At 39.8% G+C, this 22,343-nt stretch overlaps 1 protein-coding gene across 2 annotated transcripts in view; it reads right to left on the bottom strand.

Moving 5' to 3' along the window:
• Positions 1-22,343, bottom strand: part of LOC134349540 (PC3-like endoprotease variant B) — a 797,797-nt gene that overhangs the window by 322,616 nt on the left and 452,838 nt on the right. For both annotated transcript variants that reach the window (XM_063054023.1, XM_063054024.1), the window contains exon 8: positions 4,298-4,380. In XM_063054023.1, the coding sequence (XP_062910093.1) occupies positions 4,298-4,380 (83 nt within the window). The remainder of the gene's footprint in view (positions 1-4,297; positions 4,381-22,343) is intronic.

Genomic DNA, 22,343 nt, shown 5'->3' with positions numbered 1-22,343 from the left:
CACAAGGGAAAATTATGCTTGTCATATTTATTTTATTTAGGAGACGGAAAAGTGGGAAGGTGTCAAAGTGAGTCCTGGGGTAATAAAAATGTGGGCTGGAGGCTGGTAGCCAAGGAAAATATAGGCCACAAATGCGTGATATTTCAGGAGTAAACAGTGAAATAGGACAGCAGCAGATCGGATGTAGAAAATGGTTTAGCTTGAGATTTGCAGTTTGCCAAAGTTCTTCACAAAGTATAAAGGGACATCCAGGAAGAAGTCTGAAATGTGTGGAGGTGTTTATAGAAGCCAATGTAGGCTGCCTTTGCCTTTGGTGATATTTAGTTTTTGTTCCATTAAATTAAAACTAAACTAAATGTCAGTGATGACAGCAATTGCCAGTTGGGGTAGCATCCAATAAACCAAACATGTGCAAGTACCTGACACCAGATTTACTGTATTAATCAACTGCCCATTTTAGAAAATGACAACGAATTTTTAAAAAAGTTTATTGGTGATAAACTGGGTCATGATCTGCAATAAGTTCATGGCTATTTGACAAAGTCCAGATTGCAAACAAAGTCTGACCTCATTACAAAGACTTCAGCATTCAGTCACTTCTCACAATGCTCAGCTGCCTTTCATGCATAATCTACAGGACCATTTTGTGAATGGGGCCAGTTAAAGCAAGCTGGTGCTAGCTGAAGCCACACATGCACATTTTAAAGGACATCTGCTGTGTGAATATTATTGGCAGGGTCAACATTTAATGTTTATTCCTAATTATCTTTTCAAATTTAATGGTGATCTGTTTTCTTGGACCAGGCTATGTGGTGAATGTGTTCTCAATGCTGTTAAATGAGTAATTCCAGGATTTTGACTTAACAATGATAAGAAATGCCAATTTCATTTTCAAATCAGCATGGGTTTTCATTTGATGCTGTTCACACACACTTGCTATTCCTCTCATTGCTGTTGGGAGTCATTATAGTTCAGGAGGGGGTACTGTCAAAGAAATCCTGATTAGTTGCTACAGAGCATCTTACAAACAGGCCGGTCAAGGTGGTTGTCTTGTCATCAGTCTTAAGCTTCTAGACTTGAGTGTTTCTCAATCTCTACTCTTCCATACAGATGAAAGTTTTGCTTTGCAGAGTCTTCAGATAAAGTCACTCCAATCTCTGACCTACTCTTAAAGCCACAGTTTCCCAGAATCGGAATTGGGTTTATTATCACTGACATATGTTATAAAATTTGTTATTTTGCAGCAGCAGTACAGTACAATACATAAAATACTATAATTTATGATAAAAAAAATATAAAAAATAACTAAATAATGCAAAAAGAGCAAAATAGTGATGTAGTGTTTGTGGGTTCAGAATGCACCTGCTTTGTCCAATTAAATTGATCTGGAGGGAAGTAAAAATGGTAACATTGTAGAGGAGACTTCATTGGGTGATGAGGGAGGAGGTGAAGGGACAAATGGTGCACTTCCCCATTTATCTAAGGGAAAAATACCAAGGGATGGGGAGGAGATGAGTAGACCAGGGAAACATGAAGGCTCTCCCCTGCATAAATCACAAATGTGGGAAGAGGTTAAGATGTGCCTGGTGGGCTCCTCTTGAAGTTGATGGAAATGCTGAAGGATGATATCATGGATGTGGTGCCTAGTGACGTGAAAGGTGAGGACCAAGGGAACTCCCTCTCTGTTCTGCCAAGTGAGGTGGGTCTTCAATCAGTCTCTTGCATCTCCATCTTCTATCACACTCTTGGAATTCTTTAGAGATGGTAGAAATACATTACAACAGGAGTTGAATCTTGCACCACAGAATGTCCAGCTTCTAATTGCATTGTTACTGCAGTAAGTACGTGATTGTTTGTTATTTTTCTTGTCAATGTTAACCTCCAGCATGCTGATGTTTTTCAGTTATTTTTCTTGTCAATGTTAACCTCCAGCATGCTGATGTTAAAGGGCCCTTCATAGGTGATGCTATCAAATGTCAAGGGCACTGCTTATTCTCTCCTGTTCCAGTTAGTCATTATCCAATGTTATATGCAGCTAATGCTAGTGCTCGTGTATTATCTCATGCCTAAGTGCTAGATGGCTTTTGTGTATACAGGCAGGAAAGCTTTGTTGTCCAAGAAGCAAAAATTCACATTTCTTACACTGAAAGAACAACGTTATCACAGTTTCTCCCCACTAGCCTGTTGTGAAAGCGATCCAGATCTCCTCCCTGCCCCTTGATTTTTCTCCAGTTCCACCGATGATGGACATTGCAGAACTTGTGCGATTGCCAGGTTGAGGAGAATGCAATGACTGATAATTAATTATGAATGAGGATCAGAGTCAGGTTGATTATCAATGATATATGTTGTGAAATTTGTTTTATTTGCAGCAGCAGTACAGTGCAATGCATAGAGTTACTATAAGTTACAATAAGAAATATATAAAAGTAGTGAAAGACAGAAGAAAGTGGTTTTCATGAGTTCATGGACTGTTCAGAAATCTATTATGAGAATCTTTCTGAAATGTAATGCAACGTGCAGACAGGAGAAGCTTTACTGGGGACACTGGAAGTCTGCCGGCTGGTGGAGTACTGACATCTGAATTAGACATCAAGGCGAGTGGTCCTGAATTTCAATCCGGCCGGCTCCTTGCATGCTGGGTTGAACATCAAGCTAGCAACTCAGCCTCATAAAAAACAGGAAAAAAGCTAAAGCAATGGCAAGATTACCACCCAATGTGCCACAAGGCATGGAGAGGAACAACAACTGAATGCCTGCTCAATCTGTGGCAGATAGCAACAATTCTTTCATTTTAGAAATGAGTTCCTCTTTTAATTTGAGTCCATAGTGGAATCAGGAGCAAGAAGGTTAGGGGAAAGTCCTTGACCGTAAGTGATAGAGAACAAGTGCAAGGTAAATGCACCGTGATGGCCCCTTGGCTAGTTGATACTATCCATCAAATTTGATGCATTTAGCTGCAGGCCAACAAATGCTCAGCTCAAGAAATCCTCCACAGCTCTGGTGTAACTCCACATTTTCAGGTAGAATCATTAAGCTGCTGTTGAAGCTCTCATTGAGTGTACTGCATTTCTGGTGACCCTGCTGCTTCCTGTCCAAGGTGAAGTTCAAAGTTCAAGGTCAATTTACTATGGAAGTACATATATGTCACCATACAGAATGATAACTTTGCTTTATCTACCTAATGCAGTGATACGTTACTAATACAGATATGCAGCCGGTGTCACTAGAAGCAACTAGGAGGGGGTAGGGGGTGGGGGGTATAAGGAGAAAAAGAAATCATGGCCACAATCATCTTAATTGCTCCTAGAAAGGTAGTTCTCACACAGATCAATGGCTCCAGTCATGGCAGTATCAAGTGGCATGTCTTAGTTTGAAGAAGAGCCTCAACACTTCTGAAAAAGAGAACGTAGGCACATGATCCCATTGATTTCAATGGGATTTCCCTCCAATAGTTAAGGAAGTCAAGGGAAAATCTAATTTTTTTCGACTATTTTGCTTTAGTTTAAAATCTTTGAATGTTTTATGTGCTGTTCATTGACAATTTTTAATTTTTTAAAATCAAATGATACCTATTATTCTTCAATACTTTATTTTAGTTTTAACAGATCTGAATGTGGAGATATTTATAAACTGTTAAAATCCATGATAGTTGTACAGAAGACAAAACCTAATCACCCCTTCTAGGAGCATTTAGGGGCAGGATCTTTACAATTATTATCAAAAGCCAAGTTGTTGGATAGACCTTTGAATTTCATTTAAATATGTAGGAGAGATTGTGTTGGTATTTGTGGGCAGTGGGTCTGGTCCAGCAAGATTTGGGGCGTAGGACATCAGGAATACCCTTCCCTGTTTTACTATACTAAATGTCCACAGCTGAGAAATCTACAAGTCTTACAAATCTACAGTTCTTGCATCCAATTTGAGTTTCTGCAATTAATCCACTTTCTATTCTTAACTATTAGTAACATTAGTAAGTTTGCTACTGAACGCAGCAGGCCAGGCAGCACCTCTAGGAAGAGTTACAGTCGACGTTTCGGGCCGAGTCCTGACGAAGGGTCTCGGCCCGAAACGTTGACTGTACCTCTTCCTAGAGATGCTGCCTGGCCTGCTGCGTTCACTAGCAACTTTGATGTGTGTTGCTTGAATTTCCAGCATCTGCAGAATTCCTCGTGTTTAAGTTTGCTACTGTTTTCTTTCCATTAATAAATATAATCACTGCTACATCCTTTGCATTATTCTACTAAAATACATTTTTATTCAAGATGGATGCTAATAAATTAGTTGAAATATTTACCCATTCTGCTTACTCTCAGATTCTGGAGCTGGATCATGCTTATCATCAAAATAATCATTGAAATCAAAGCTGGCATTGGGATCCTGTGAAAATAAAATAAATGTGATACATTTGTCTATAGATATATAAATAACTCATGCATGTGAATAACAAAGGTATCATCATATGTGTGCTGCTGGTAGCAAAAGCATCAATATCAATATTTTGGATTTCTTAAAGATTGTAACTGATTTATTGACCACTACTATAACTGTTAACTTTTAGTTAAACAATATGTACAGTATATATGAGTGTCAGAGAAAGAGTTTTTTTTCTAAATGACCTATTGGCAATACTGATCAATGGTACTGGCCAAAGGGCCTCAGTGCTCTATAGAAATGAAGAGAACGTAGCTCAAATAGGTTACATTGCAATATTTAGGACAATTCAGTAAAATAAGGATTGTGATAGTTTGTAGCACAGAAATGCTGAACAGAAAAGTTAAGCACACAGTAATGAGATTGGGTGAGTAAATTCAAGTGTAGCAGCACTGCTGCTAAGACAGTAAATGAGACAAAATATCAGCTCCAGCAAAGCAGGCTATAATCGAAGGCGAGAAATATGCAATGAAGTTTTGGTGTCCTTCACAGCATACTTGGAAAGGTTGAAATGTTCCTTATGGTTAATCATCTTCTGAAAGCAGAGCATCATTTTGAATATGTGTAGATGCTGAACACTGCTATAGTGGAAAGGTTATTGTATTGATGGAAATTGAGCAAAAAATAAATTGAAACACATGAAGTCCCAAAGGGACTTAAGAAGGTGAATATGGACAGGGTGTTCCCTTTTGTTGAGGAATGTTAAATTAGGGGTAATGATTCAAATTCAAGGCATTGTTCAGACAAATATGGTTAAAAACTCTCTCAAGAGTCTCTGGAACTGTCTTCCTCAGTGAGCAATGAAGAATGAATGAAACGTTGAATATTTTAATGCAAAATTAAGTAGAAAGTTGATAGGAAAGGAATGAAAACTTACTATAGGCAGATGATAACACAAATTTGAGATTACAGTTAGGTCAGAGACTGTGAGAAAAATGAAATGGGTAATGATAAGATTAATGTAAAAGTGGGTACTTGCTGGTTGTTGGTCTGAAGTGCCTGCTTTTGTACTTTATTACTACACCTCCACATGTTTAGTGTCCACTTAAATGCTATGAAATCTAGCTTGGAGATACTATGGCACAAATATCGCCTAGTCAAAATCAAGATTGTTTCTGCAAACTCTTGCAAATTAATTGAAAGAACAAGACACAATGCCAGTGTCCTCTCCCAGGCCAACATCCCAAGTATTGAGGACCTAGATACTCTAAGGTGATGAAAATATTATTTGCATACTCCACACCGAACTCCTGGTACAAACATTCTTTCCCAAGTTCTCTTGCAGGAATGACAGAGGAAAAGTTTAGAGGATGTATTCAAGGCCTCCTTGACAAAATGCAAAATCTCTTTGGAATCCCTGGCTCATAGTCCTTCAGAGTGGAGAAACAGTAATCAGAATTGAATTTAGAAGCTTGAGTGGTGCATTGGGAGACTCATTATACCTTGTATGAGTGCCAGAATGAACGTTATAAACTTCCTGCTCACCAAACCAGGCAGCTAGCTGCTATTCAATGTTTAAACCTACAGAGATGGACTGGAAGCATGGCATCCATAATCACAGGTTAATGTCCAAGAAGAAGAAAATGTATTCATAAGAAAAAACTGAAAGATAGTTTAGATAGAAAGCTCAGAATTAACATAGAAACATAGAAACATAAAAAACCTTCAGCACATTACAGGCCCTTTGGCCCACAAAGTTGTGCCGAACATGTCCCTACTTTAGAATTTACTAGGCTTACCCATAGCCCTCTATTTTCCTAAGCTCCATATACCTATCCAAAAGTCTCTTAAAAGACTCTATCGTATCTGCCTCCACCACCATTGCCGGCAGCCCATTCCACGCACTCACCACTCTCTGAGTAAAAAAACTTACCCCTGACATCCCCTCTGTACCTACTCCCAAGCATGTTAAACCTGTGTTCTCTTGTGGCAACCATTTCAGTCCTGGGAAAAAGCCTCTGACAATCCACACAATCAATGCCTCTCATCATCTTATATACCTCTATCAGGTCACCTCTCATCCTCCGTCGCTCTAAGGAGAAAAGGCCGAGTTCACTCAACCTGTTTTCATAAGGCATGCTCCCCAATCCAGGCAACATCCTTTTAAGTCTCCTCTGCACCCTTTCTATGGCTTCCACATCCTTCCTGTAGTGAGGCGACCAGAACTGAGCAGAGTACTGCAAGTGGGGTCTGACCAGGGTCCTATCTAGCTGCAACATTACCTCTTGGCTCCTAAATTCAATTCCACGACTGATGAAGGCCAATACACCGTATGCCTTCTTAACCACAGAGTCAACCTGCGCAGCTGCTTTGAGTGTCCTATGGACTCGGACCCCAAGATTCCTCTGATCCTCCACACTGTCCGAGATGAAATAATTGCAGTGAAAAACATACGAAGCCACCCTGATGGCTTTTATTCTAGAATTAGAAGGAGAATTTAGGAAAAGGAGGTATGAAATAACAGTGGATTGAGTGAAAATGGCACTGGTTCATCAGAATAAGAAATAATTATACAAGGACCCCAAATATACATAAGAAGGTTTGAGACAGTGAATTGACAGACTGAACCTGTAATTATTTTCCAAAAGTGGTTAACAACGTGGCACATGTGCAAATATTATGATACTTTTCTATGTAAGACGTAAGCACATAATAGTTGTTGTAAGCATATAGTAAAATATCAATCCACATTTTGAAGACTACAAACTACCTCCAACATATTTTGTAAGTGTACTATCATCAATAAAGATATTTTGATTCATACAATGCCTTTAGTAAAGTCAATGTTTTTAAGTGCTTTGCAGGTATTCTGAGAGGTTTCCTTTGATCATTAATATTAATATTTACACACTCTCAAATTTCTAGTCATTGCAAATTTTCATTAAATTGGCCACAAAAACCACTTTGCTGAGTGTTTGCATTGACAGGGTATTTACAAAATGAAGTATTGTGCCAATAGGTAAAACTTGTGTTTACTAACTACAAACATTGCAATACAAATATGCAAACATATGCAAAATGGAATCATTTGAACTGATTCTACAATATTTGTGAAACTTCTCTAAATTTCCAAATGTTTATAGAGAACTGAATCACATTGACTTTAACTTCCTGCTACTAATATTAAAATAGTGTAACTGTTTTGATATGGTTCATATTTTTGACTGGTGGGAGTGTGGGAGAGGGAGCGGTAAAGTCAAAAACTCCCAGATTATTTCATGTGCCCATGGAGGTTCTACTTATGGCAAGATGGTATTAACTCCCAAAGAACTGGAAATAACATCCTGATAGAAACACTGAAATTGGAACTCTCTGCCCTGGGGATTGGTCAAAGTAAATAGTGTAAAAGGGAAGGTGGACAAGCAAACATGAGAGGATGCATTGAAATATTTGGATAAGGGAAATGAAAAATTAACACAGGCATAGAAAGGCAGTGCTAAAGGTCTTGTTTCTGTGACACACATCCAATGCAATGCTGAGCAAATTACCTAGGCAGATATAAATCAGCAATAATTTATTCAGCATTTACCATGTAATATGCTATAGATTTCTGCAACTTGTAGATGGCAAAGATGGGCATAGTTCACATATACACTGACATTAGGTAGGGCTTGTATGCCAGGTACACCTTGATGTGGAGCTAATGCTATCAGTATAATTCATGCAGCTGCACTGAATGCACTTTGATGCTGGAATGACACACTTAATGCTCCACAATCTGGGCAATAATAATCATAAATTCAGGGAAAATAGTTTTCAGGTTTAGGCAAAAGATTATTAAAATAAGAACCGTTTGAACTTTCAAACCTATAACCGTATTTAATGATATCACAGCTGTTCCAACTTGCCTTGTCCACATTTCCACCATATCCTCATATCCCCTGATTTCATTACTACTTAATCACCTATCTGTCTTAGCTTTGAACATATTCAAGGAGCTAGCCTCCTCAGCTCTCTGAAATGAGAGTTCCAAAGACTCAAAACATCTGACTGAAGACATTTTTTTCATCTCAGTCATAACTATATGCTTGCTTATTCAGAGAAAGTGGCACTTGTCCTAAAATTTCCCGCAGGGGGAAACATCTTCCCAGAATTTATCCTATCCAGCATAATCTGCATCTTCAAGGCCCAACATTTCTGTCATTCTGATGTCACCATTTTACCAAGTAAACAAGCAGATTTCTTTTGTTCCTAATTCCAGCACCTGCAGTTTCTTGCTTAGGCTCTTATTCACCTCCTACTCACTGCACAAGCCCCGTGTAGAATCTCTCCTCCTCATTAGGATATATTGTCACTTGGAGTAATGAATTGACTCTTTTAACATTCGCCAGTGCAGATCTGTTGTGTTATCTATTCTCCATCTCAACAGTTTGCCAGTCCAATTCAGGCTCTCAATTTGCATTCCGTTATAATCCTCAGAGTTTAAGTTTAACACAATTGTTTCAAATTGAATTTTTTCACTCTCGAGTTGAATGCTAAATTCTGTTGTCTTCTGATCACTCTTTCCAAACAGATTTTTTATTCTGAAACCACTTACTTAACTGGTCTTTTTGCACATAGCAAGATTCAAAATAGGCTGTTCTCTGGTTAGCTCCACAACCATTGCCTTAGAAAACTATCTATAATACTAATAAGATGCAGCTACTATTTCCAAATTGTTCTACCTAAGCTACATGAAAATTAAGGACATCCACTACACTTTGTATATTGCATTATTTCTTGACCTATATGACCATTATTTCTTGACCTTACTGTTTGGTGGCTGATGCACTACTCAAAGTTCGAAAGTTCAAAGTACAAAATAAACTTTTTTATATATGTCTCCATATACAAAATATTAATTTTCTTGTGGGCATACTCAACAAATCTATGGAATAGTAATTATAACGGGATCAATGAGAGACCCCCACTAGGGTTTATAAACAGAGTTCAGAAGAGAAGAAAACTGTGCAAATGCAAATAGAAATAAATAGCAATAAATAGCAAGAACATGAGATGAAGAGTCCTTGAAAATGAGTCCATGGGTTGTAGGAACATTTCAATGATGGGGCAGGTGAAGATGACTGAAGAAATCCCCTTTTGTTCAAAAGCCTGATGGTTGAGGGTTAGTAACTTTTCCTGAACATTTGCGAGTCCTGAGGCTCCTGTACCTTCTTCCTGATGGCAGCATCTTTCTCTTCTTCTCTTCTTTCATTTGCTGTTTTTATCCTCCACCCAAATGAACTCCACTTTTTCTCAGGCTCAATCATTACTCACAGTAGTGCTTATTTCATACATTATTAACAAAACTCCAAAAAGGTTGTTGTGACGCATCTGGTGTGGTAATATAGTGGGTCATGCTCTCACTTTCAGCTCCCACCGCTGGCCAGTGGTCTTGCGAAAAGGAGAGCAGATTGTCTAAGTCTCACCCTGCCAGTACATAGCCTTTCCAATAGTAAGTCTCATGTAGTGCCTCCTCGCTGGCAAAACACAGAAACTGAACTCCTTTCAGATTCAGGCTGAACCACGGAGGACAGGGAAGAGGTCTGGCCCCTGTACACATAGCACACAGTCCCACCGGTGTGTGGACATGCCCTAGTGCTTATGAACCAGATCCCCAGCTATGAGTAAATAGCCCCACTGCCTTGTGGGCAGACTCAGGAAAGACAAAGGCTCAGGAGTAAACCCAGACAGCAAGTCTGGAGTGGAGCCTCTAAAGTGGTTGGACCGTCATTGAACATCCTTCCGGCAGCTCCTACAGCCAAGCTGGTGCCAGACGTATTGCGTCATAAGCTTTCCTTTGGACTACACTGGTGAGGTCGAGAGGGGGATCTTGATGACTGGGCATCTCAGGATCTCCATACCTTCCACCCAGGGTTGTGATGATCATCACCCATTGTCCTTCGAGACAGATGGATGCCAACCAACCAATCAACCATTAACAAAAGTATCCATAACTTTTTCATTCCCTGTCCTCCCTAAAAATCAAATATCTATGAGTGTTGAATTTTTCCTTTGATTTCCATAATGGTTATCAGAAGATACTTACTGTTTGTGCTTCTGGTTTGTTGTTTCAGATATAATGAGTATTTGGATATAGGGATCTGTCATCTTACTGGTTTTCCTTACATTAACCAATATCTGTATTGAACACGATGGTAAATTAAGCTTCTGCCTGCATATAATCTATACCTGTCCATTCAGAATATCTAAACAGTAAAAGCAAGAATAAAAATGAGAGACAGAAAAGTAGAAAACAAAAAAGAAGGCAGGTCAAGTGGAAAATAACGGCAGCATAGACCAATTGCAGTGCCAGAAATGTTAGTGGAAACAGAAAAATAGTAGCATTCAGGAGGCTTTTAGAAAGACAAATGAATACATGAGACTGTGAGACTCACACACCAATTTTCCTTTTCGAAGATGATAAGCACAACAGAGAGTTTACAAGAAGTGAGTACAACTTGTTTGCACCTGTAAGCAAGCTATTCTTAGTTACTGCTGATACCTGGCTGAATAATGATCAGAGGAAACAATGTTTACTTTCAACAACAGATACGTGGGGAAGAAACCTCATCATCAATTCTCTCAGCATGTTTAAAGAAGGAGCCTGGAGTTTCTAGGAAAACATACTGTATATAAAATATAGTGGGAGACAGGAAAGAAGAGTGTGAGGTGCCATACAGGAGATCCTGCATCTATGTCATTATTTCCCTTCAGTTGGTTTACTGCTTCAAAATCTGACATTAACACGTGAGTAAATGTCAAGTCTGGCTTTATAGTTCAGACACAGAGAATATTAATCACCTTAGACAGACATAGGACACAGAAGCTGAAGTACATCAGGTGAATGCTTGAGCTTTCTCAGTTATTCAATAAAATCAGAGCTAATCTGACCTTTGGTCTCAACTCCACATTCCTGCCTGATTCCCCGCATGCTAAATTCACAAATAAGATTCTTTGTCATGTTTCTGGATGCTTTAAAATAACATAAAGAAAGAACTTTGCCTCTGTGTTTCAACAAAATCATTTCCTCCTTGCCAATACCAACATAACATCTATGTGTCTTCCCCAGAACATCAGATCTTATGGACGTTGCAGGCTAAAGATACACAAGAGGTAAATTTAATTTTAGCGTGTCTATCTTGTGGACAGAAAACAGGTGCAGAAGTAACCAATGTAGTCTGACCTATGCAGATATAAGGCCCACAGCTAACTTCGTTGGTACATAACTGGACAATGCTATGCATAGGTTTTTGGGCCCAAATGAAAGATAAAAAGCACCAATTTGCTCAGCAACATTTGGAATCTGATGTATGTCTAACACTGCATTGTCTCCAGTTTCATAAAGATCCCCCTGAGTGGTCTAATGACCCTATCCTGAGGTTTTGCATGTGCCACCAGTGAAAGGGTAGTTTTGTTTTGAGTTTTAACACATTAGTTGGTAATTAAACAGGCCTGGACCCTCACTGATAAATTGGCTGCTCCATCCCCTGCTTGTGTCTTTCTCAGAGCTTAGACAGGCTGGTGGAGGTGGGTGGGTGGGGAAGGTTGGCAGAATGACATTCCAGGCTATGTCCTTGCAGGAAGAGCTTTGTTAAGAGTCATAGAATGTGAACGAGGTCTGTGAATTTCTACACAGGGAAGAGGCCTGCAATGCAGATGATTTCCCTGTGCAAAATCTGCCTATTCATGTTAGCAGCAGAACGTGTCTTCCTCTCCTTGAATTTCAACTGTGGGTGACCTCATTAAACAAGCAAGCTGCAAACTGTGAGATATGGCAGAGCTCAGTGGCGGCAGCTTGGAGTAACCCTGAGGACGGGAACCTTGGCCTCCACACACAAAGTAGGTTTGACTCAGAATCTGAGGGCACATATAAGACCATGAGATATAGGAGCAGAATTAGGCAATTTGGCCCGTAGAGTCAGCTCTGCCATTTCGTTACGGCTGATCCAGTTTCCCCCACAGCCTAATCTCCTGTCTTCTCCCTGTATCCCTTCATGCCCTGACCAATCAAGAATATATCAACCTCTGCCTTAAATATACATAAAGACTTGGCCTCTACAGCTGTCTGCGGCAAAGCATTCCACACACTCACCACTCTCTGGCTAAAGAAATTGATCTTCATCTCCGTTCTAAAAGGGTGCCCCTCTATTCTGAGGCTGTGCTCCATCTTGTGAAAATTGAGCTAGTGTACTTCTTAAAACAGTCTAGCTATGATCATGAGTTCCTTTAAATCAATAACAGACACAGGTCATGCCCTTATACCTATCCTCCCAAATACTGGGCACTGCATGACCTTCGACACCGCTTTGGGCAGTTCTGCCCTCCAAAAATGTTTATTGAGCTAATTAATATCCTGCTTGAGGATCAAGAGTAAGCTTCCTGATAGGTACTAAGAGGACAAGGAATGGTTGCAACTATACAACACTGCATTCTCAGTATTGTGAGAAGGATTTTTTTGTTGCATGATGGTACACTCAGTGTGCACTTTATTGGCAACAGGAGTGGAACCTGGTGTGGTCTTCTGCTGTTATAGCCAATCTACTTCAAAGTTTGATGTGTTGTGCATTCAGAGATGTTCCTCTGCACATCACTGCTGTAATGCGTGGTTATTTGTCTCACCTTCTTGTCAATTTGAACTAGTCTGGCTATTCTTCTCTGACCTCATTTATTAACAAGGCATTTTTGCTCACAGAACTGCTGTTCACTGGATGTTTTTTTTTGTTCTCACACCATTTTCTGTAAACTCTGAGAATGTTTTATGTGAAATTCAGTAGCTTCTGAAATACCTAAACAATCTTGTCTGGCACAATCATTCCATGGTTAAAGTCACTTAGATCACATTTCTTCCCTATTCTGATGTCTGATCTGAACAACAACTGAACCTCTTGACCATGTCTGCATGCTACTTTTATGGATTAAGTTGCTGCCACATGATTGCTTGATTATTATATTTTTGCATTATTGAGCAGGTGCACAGGTGTAGCTATTAAAGTGGCTACTGAGTCCGCAAAAGTTAAATTGATCGGATGTGGCAGATCAAAACTAGAATCTGTGGGGCATCATCAAAATTGTATGTCTCTATATTTTGCAGGCTTAGGGTCAAAGAACTTCACCATTTTACTAAAGGAAGGTCAACTCAGGCTCCATAACAAGAGTGAAAAACCATGACAAAAAGCGGCGTTGAAAATCGGTTTTCAACGAGGTGAAGCTACAATATAGATACTCACATGCAAAAATACACAAACAACAAACTAAAGCTTTTTGCATTCTCACAACATCCAGTCATGAATAATGGTGGGAATTAAAATGAAGGAGGGTGCTCCAAGAGCAGTGACACAGTCCAGTTCATGAATACACATGACATGACTTGATGCATTGGTCTTAATCTTTGGCGATGGATTAGCCATCTCATAATCCTTCTGAAGGCTTGATCATCACAGAAACTAGTCAACAGACTTGATTCACTTCACATAACATATGTGAGAAACAATTGCTAAAGCACTGAATATCGTAAAAACAATGGGACAATGCAGCATTACAGTCATAAGATTAAAGACTTGCCCTTCTGAAACACCTGTACATAAGGTCTTCCAGTGCAGCTACAATATTGACTTTGATTAAGCAATGTGGAAAATTGTCCAGGTGCATCTTATCCATAAGAAATACGTTGAAACTAATTTTGTTAATTATTCCCCATTAGTCCACGCTGAGTAAACTGATAGAAGATTATGAAGACTATCAAACAACATTTACACCTCAATAACCGTGCACCAATGCACAGATTTGTCTCACCTACGGTCACAAAACTCTTTGCAGTCTTGCTCCAAGCATTAGAATTATAGAGTCATAGAAAAATACAACACAGAAACAGGCCCTTTTGTCCATCTAGTCCACGCAGTATCATTTAAACTGCCTAGTCCCATCGACCTGCACATGGACCATAGTCCTACACGCCCCTTCCATCCTTGTATCTACCCAGACTTCTCTTAAATGTTGAAATTGAGCTTGCATACACCACTTGCATTGACAGCTCATTCCACACTCTCATGACCCTCTGAGTGAAGAAGTTTCCCCTCATGTTCCTCTTAAACTTCTCACATTTCACTCTTAACCCATGACCTCTATTTGTAGTCCCATCCAACCGCAGTGGAAAAATCCTGCTTACAGTTACCCTATCCATAACATAGAAACATAGAAAACCTACATCACAATACAGGCCCTTCGGCCCACAAAGCTGTGCCGAACATGTCATAACCCTCATAATTTTTGTATACCTCTATCAAATCTCGCCTCAATCTTCCCTGTTCTAAGGAATAAAGTCTTAATCTATTCAATCTTTCCTTGTAACTCAGGTTCTCCAATCCCAGCAATATCGTTGTAAATTTTATCTGTACTCTTTCAACCTTATTTACATCTTTCCTGTAGGTAGGTGACAAAAGTGCACTCAATGCTCCAAATTAAGTCTCACCAATGTCTTATACAACAGCAACATAACATTCCATCTGCTGTACTCAGTACTTCGATTTATGAAGGTTAATGTGTCAAAAGATTTCTTTTCGACCTTATCTACTTGTGCCACCACTTTCAGTTAATTACAGATCTGCACTCCAAGATCCCTTTGTCTATAGCATACTCAATAACCTACTGTTCACTGTGTAAGACCCATAGTGGGTCCTACCAAAGTGTAACACCTCACACTTGTCTGTATTAATTTCCATCTGCCATTTTTCAGCTCATTTTTCCAGCTGGTTCAGATCCCGCTGCAAGTTCTGATAGTCTTCCATTACGCTCCCAATCTTGGTGTCATCCACAAATTTGTTGATTCAGTTAACCACAATATCATCCAGATCATTAATGCAAATGACAAATTACTGTGGACCCTGCACTGATACCAACGGTACTCCCCTTGACACAGGCCGCCAGTCAGAGGAGCAACCATCTATTACCACTCTTTGGCTTTGCCAACAAAGCCAATGTTTAATCCAATTTGCTACCTCATCCTGAATGCCAAATAACTGAACTGTTCTGACCAATCTACCATGCAGGACCTTGTCAAATATCTTGCTAAAATCCATGTAGACAATATCCACTGCCTTACCTTCATCAACTTTCCTGGTAACTTCCTTGAAAACCTCTATAAGATTGGTTAGACGTGACCTAGCACACAAAAAGCCATGCGGACTATCCTGAATCAGTCCATATCCATCCAAATATTCACATATCCATTCCCTTAGAATCACTTCTAATAACTTTCCTACTACAGATGTCAGGCTCACCAGCCTATAACGTCCTGGTTTATTTTTAGAGCCTTTCTTAAACAGTGGAACAACATTAGCTATCGTCCAATTCTCTGGTACCTCACCTGTTGCTAAAGATAATTTAATTATCTCAGTTAGGGTCCCAGCAATTTTTGCACTTGTGTCCCACAGGGTCCAAGGGAACACCTTGTCAGGTCCTGGGGATTAATCCACCCTAATTTGTCTCAAGACAGCAAACACCTCCTCCTCTGTAATTTGTCCAGGGTCCATGACCTCTCTGCTGCTTTGCCTCACTTCTTTAGACTCTGTGTCTGTCTCCCATGTAAATACAGATGCAAAAACTCCATCTAAGATCTCTCCAATCTCATTTGGCTCCACATATATACTGCCATTCTGATCTTCCAGAGGACCAATTTTTCCCTTGTGATCCTTTTGCTCTTAACATATCTGTTGAATACCTTAGGACTCTCCTACACAATGTCTGCTAGGACAATCTCATGTCTTCTTTCAGCCCTCCTAATTTCTTTCTTAAATGTTCTCTTATATTTGCTCTACTCCATTAGTAACTTATGTGTTCCTACCTGCCATACACCTCCTTTTTTCCCTCTTAACCAGGGCCTCAATATTCTTTAAAAACCAAGGTTCCCTAATCCTGTTATTTTCACCTTTTATTCTGACAGGTACATACAAACTTTATACTCTGAACATTTCACTTTTGAAGACCTCCCTCTTACCAAATGTAACTTTGCCAGGAAACAACCTGTTTCAACCAACACTTGCCAGATCCTTTCTGGTACCATCAAAATCGGCCTTCCTCCAATTTAGAATCTCAACCTGCGGACCAGGCCGACCTTTTTGCATATTTACTGTGATCACTATAATCACTAGTTTATAATCACTAGGTGCAAAGTGTTCCCCTACACAAACTCCTGTCACCTGCCTTGTCTCATTCCTTAATAGGAGATCAAGTATAGCACAAGCTCTCATTGAGGCTTCTATGTACTGATTAAAGGAACTTTTCTAAACACATTTGACAGATCTATCCCATCTAATCCTTTTACAATATGGGAGTCCCAGTCAATATGTGGAAAGTTAAAATCACCTACAATAACAACCTTATGTTTCTAGCAACAGTCTGCAATCTCTCTATAGATTTGTTACTCTAAATCCTGCAGACTGTTGGGTGGTCTACAATATAGCTCCATTTGCAAGGTCATACCTTTCTTATTCCTCAGTGGCACCCATAAACCCTCACTAGACTCGTTCTCCAGTCTGTCTTGACTGAGCACTGCTGTGCCATTTTCCCAGACTGGTAACACCACCCCACCTCCTTTAATCCCTTCTGCTCTGTTACAGCTAAACCAACGGAGCTGCCAGTCCTGCCCGTCCTGCCCGTCCTGCAATCAAGTCTCACTAATGCTTACAATATCATAATTCCATGTTTTGATCCACACCCTAAGTTTATTCTGTCTTTCCTAAAATACTTCTCGCATGGAAATATATGCAGCTCAGAACATCAGTTTCACCAAGCTCAAGTTTTTGATTCCTGACTTTGTCTGAGGTCTTAGTAACATCGGAGGGCGGAGCTTAGGATGATGGCACCAAACGGCGACTCGTTTGCTTGCATCTTCAGAAACAGCTCTATTTCTATCTTTAATATCTCTTTTTTCCCTTTTCAGGGTTCTTTTGAAGACTCTGAACTGGAGTTACATGCTGACTTCGGTCCTTTGTGGGGATGGGACCCACTCTCAGGCCTTCACGACTGGCGGCTTTTCGATATCCCAAGGACGCAGCCTGGAAGACTAGGGCGCCTTCAGGGTGCTGGATTTTCATGGATCTGGAGGTGGGCAGATTCGAGGCCAGTGCCGCCACCTGATGTGTTGTGGGAGTAGACGGAAGATCGAAAACAGCGAGCTGGCTGCTGGGTGTGTGGCCAGAGGCCAGAGTTCTTTGGACACAGAGCTCAGAAAAAGTGATGCAACAGACTTTTTAACACCTCACTGAGTTGTTTAGTTATGTCTCCCCTCTGTGAAATGGGGACACCTCTTTTTCCCTTATTAGGGGGAGAGAGAGAGAGCCTGTGGTATGTTGAATTACCGGGTGAACAAGTTGTCTTTGGGGTACTGCAAGTCTGTGTCTACATTGAATGCTTTGCTGCACACTTGAGTGCTCGGTGGATGGTGCAGATGCTTTTTTGCTGGGGGGGGTCGTTGCTTTGCTGCTGCTTATGCGTGGGAGGGGGGAGCTGGGGGGACTTAGGGGTTCCAACATTTAACTGTCATTCATCCTTTGGGGCACTCCTCTGTTTTCGTGTTTGTTTGCGAAGAAAAATAATTTCAGGATGTATTCTGTATACATTTCTTTGACATTAAATGTGCTTATTGAAACCTATTGAAACGTCTGTCATCACAACCTCTCTACTATCTGTTCTGGCACTCTGGTCTCCATCCCCCTGCATTTCTAGATTAAACCACACCCCCAACACTGTGCAGCAGTAGCAAACTTTCCCACTAGGATATTGGTTCCCCTCTAGTTCAGTTGAAAACTGTCTCTTCTGTACAGGTCTCACCTTCCCTGGAGGAGAGCCCAATAATCCTGATGTCCTCCCTCCTACACCAACTCCTAAGCCACATGATAAACTGTATGATCTTCCTATTTCTGGTCTCACAAGCACGTGGCATGGGTTACAATCCTGAGATCACAACCTGGAGGTTCTGTCATTTAACTTAGCACCCAACTCCCTGAACTAACTTTGCAGAACCTTGGCACTCTTCCTAGCTATATCATTAGTATGTCCATGGGCCATGACCTGTGGCTGCTCACCCTCCCTCTTAAGAACACTGAAGAATCAATCCGAGATGTCCTACTCTGGAACCCAGGAGGTAACATACCATCTGGAAATCTCATTCTCATCCTCAGGCCCTTCTTTCTGTTTAGCTAACTATTCCTCTATCACCATAGCTCACTTCTTCTCCCCCTCTCCCTTCTGAGTCAGAGTTAGACTCAACCGTAGAGATCTGACTGCTGTTACTTTTCTCTGCTAGGTTATCTCCCCCCTCCCAACAGTATCCAACGTTTATACCTCTTACCGGGGATATGGCCACAGGAGTACTTTGCACTAGCTGGTTAACCATTTCCCCTTTCTGACTGTCACCCAATCTTTTGTGTCCTGCACACAGGGTGTAACTATCTTTCTATATGTCCTATCTATCAACCCCTCCGTATGCCAAGTGATCCTAAGTTAATCCATTTTTAGCTCCAACTCCTTAATGTGGAATGTCAGAAGCTGCAGCTGGATGCACTTCTTGCAGGTGAAATCATCAAGGACAGTGGTGGTCTCCCTGCCCTCCCACATCCCACAAGATGAATATTCAACTATCCTGCCTGGCATCTCTATTTTCTAACTGTGCCAATATAAAGAAGGAAACAATAAATAAACTGGGAAAAAAAACCTACTTACAGCTTTTTTGCTGTCTCTTACTCAAGACTCTCCTCAATGAAGCCTCAAAGAGCAAAGGCTTCAAATAACCACTCTAACACTGTCCATTCTATCAAAGGCTGCTCCAACATGGACTAATAATTGGATTCTAGAGATAACTGAAAATGGCTGAACAGACCAATTGTGACATCAAAGAGCCGAAGTAAAATTGATCTAATGGGAATTAAGAAGTGAATTCTTCATTGACTAAGGTCAATACTTATCATGAAGATATCCCCAGGCAGCCGCAATCCTAATACGGTAGAAATATCTACTTAGAGAGAGGGATAGAATTCTAGTAGTTTAAACTTACGTAACTGCAACTATGAACATACCTACAATGAAGTGGAAATTTAGGTCAGTGGGATAAAGTCGTTGAAATGCAGCTGCATTCAAGTAGGTTTTTAGAAATACACAGAATAGAATGAGAAAGGAAAATTCCAAGAGTAGGACTCACCGTGAAATTTAAAGCTGTTAAAGATGGGATATCCATCAAAAAATGAGCACAAATGTGAAAAGACAGGTGGCAGATCTGAAGGACAGGTAGAATATAAATAACAACAATGAATAAGCAGAAGCTTTAAAAGACAGGAAAAATTAAAATAAGATTTGGAGCTTTGGCAGAAATATAAAAACCAGCAGTAAAAGTTTCAAAGGTATTTAGCAAAGAATTTTTGACGGGCTAGGAAAATTAACCAGGTATTTTGCTTCAAGAAATGAAAATAAAAGAAAACCATAAATGCTGGAAATCTGAAATAAAAAGAGAAAATTGTGAATGTGAGGCATTTTCTGGGGGAAGAGAAATAACATTAACATTTCACTGTGAAGACCACACATCGGCTGGAGAAAAGAAAGAGAGAAAAAACAGCAAGTCCAATTTAAGTTGCATACAGTGTTGTGGAGTTTTAGATAATAAAAAGGGAATAGGTTGCCCATTTCACACACACAGATAGTGAATATTTTCTACAAGGGGTCATAAGTCTTTGGGCCTTTCTTCCTCAAATGCTAGTGAAGGCAGAGCCATCAAATATTAAGGCTGAAGTAAATAGATTTAGGATAAGCAATGCAGTGGAAGGTTACTATGGCAAGTAAGAATGTTGAGTTGAGGTTACAGACAGATTATGTTTGATTTTACAAACTGGCAGAGCAGACATAAGGGACTCTGTTGCCTACTCTCATTCGCAATGTATATGTGCATACTGTATGTTCCTATTATACAACAAGCACAGAGGAAGATGTCTGTGGCTGCTGGAGATCAACGATCTCAGCCTCAGGTTATTGCAATGTGAGTTCTTTACGACAATTCTCTAAACCTAACATTTTAGTTCATTAATATCTACCCCTCTATTATGAGACCAGAAGTAGTGATGAACATTAATGAGTGCACAGAACATGACTTGCAGCTTCTCAAATAACAGAGCGGTCTGTGCTTGGATGGTGCAGAATCCAGACAACATTCAGGTGTTAGTAGATATTCTGCAGATATTATAAATGCCACACTAGTGCCAGGCAATAATCATTCTTCACAAGGAGAGTGTAACACCTACCCATCATCCTTACCAAGTACTCCATCACTTATATATTTCAGATGGACATTAGTCATAAACCTCTCTTAAATCGTGCATAAAATATTTGATTTCCTGTATCAAATGACTCATCTCTTGACTCCCAAAACCAGTCAGGAGTTTGATGGTTCACTCTCTATTTACCTGAATTCATTTGATTCCTGCAAAACTCAAGAAGCTTGATTCCACTTAGAGCAAAACAAATTATCGTTGTAGCACACAGTTCAGCAGCTTAATATTCGCTCACATCAATAGCACTTCATTATATCTGCAGGAATGATAACTTATAGAATACACTGCAGCAACTTTACAATTTAATTGATACCTTCTCTAAACACTTCCACTTCTTAGACAAAAAAAAGACAATAGTAGGCTGGAGGTACCACCATCAGATGTTTCCCTCTAAGTTAAACATTGTCTTGACTAGGAAAATGTTCTCATTCTTTCATTGTCACTGGGTGTAAATATTGGAACTTCTTATCAAATTGAAAAGTGGAGAACCCTTCGCTGGAGAGATTGTAGAGATTAAAGACAATTGGCCATTTATAAATAGTCTTTAAATATATCAGATGTCTTAATGAAAGAAGATGCACGTAGAAAATTACCTGGAAATAATGAAGATAAAAGAGAACTTCTGGTCTAGAGTAAATGATGAGCTCAATAAATTAGCATACATTTAAAAAAAAATTTTATTGGTAATATTAATGGGAATGAAAGGGGATTAGTTTCCAGAACCTGATGTTCTACATCCCAGATGTGAAAGGAGGTGGTCAAGAAGATGAAGGATTCTTTGGTTGTCAACTTTGAAAACTCAGACACCGTTTAATTAGATTGGGTTTTAGCAAATGTTACTCTGCTGTTTAAGAAAGGAATGGGAGAGAAAACAGAACTATAGACAAGCTAATCTGACATTAAAGGCTTGGAAAATGCTGGAATTGTTAGCAGGACATTGAGGAATAATAATTGGACTATTATTTTCTGAGGCTGTAACTTCCCATAGTAGATCACTGTTTGTGACTTCAATTGCTAATAAGACAGTGTGTCATTGAGTAATGGTGTAGTCTTCAGTCTGGAGAGAATTAACTGAACCCCAAAGGTACGTGAGAATTGAACTTCATTCATGGCACCCAATATTCCCTATGATGGGGATGACTGAACTATTGCCAGTTGATCACTTCCTTGAATTTGGTCTTGGTGGATACCTGGGGTTCAATGTGAGCCGAGTCTACATCATTCACTAGTTCCACCCGAAAGCAACATTCACTGCCTGTGCACTCGAGACTTCAGTCATTGGGGTATTACTGAAATCTATGATCAGAGCTTCTGATGGAACAAGAGATGGCACTATAGTTTCACCCATACTTTTAATTACACAAACACTTTCCCATGAGTAATCCACAGTTAAGTGATAACATGGCATTTTTATCAGCTGTATCAACAGCACTTACTGCTAAAAATTTTGAAACCAGTATTTGCATTTTATTTAAAAATGAGACAGACAATAGGAGACTAAGTAGTCAGCACATTTTCTAGTTTCTGTCAGTCAAAGTAAAGTAAGATCTGTTGATGTCCTTCTACTTAACTGTTAACATTGGACTCTGATATATTGAAATATTCTCTTCCAAA

Source organism: Mobula hypostoma, chromosome 7, assembly GCF_963921235.1.
Source record: "Mobula hypostoma chromosome 7, sMobHyp1.1, whole genome shotgun sequence".
Classification (NCBI taxonomy): Eukaryota; Metazoa; Chordata; class Chondrichthyes; order Myliobatiformes; family Myliobatidae; genus Mobula; species Mobula hypostoma.
This window is presented reverse-complemented; position numbering and strand designations above follow the sequence as displayed.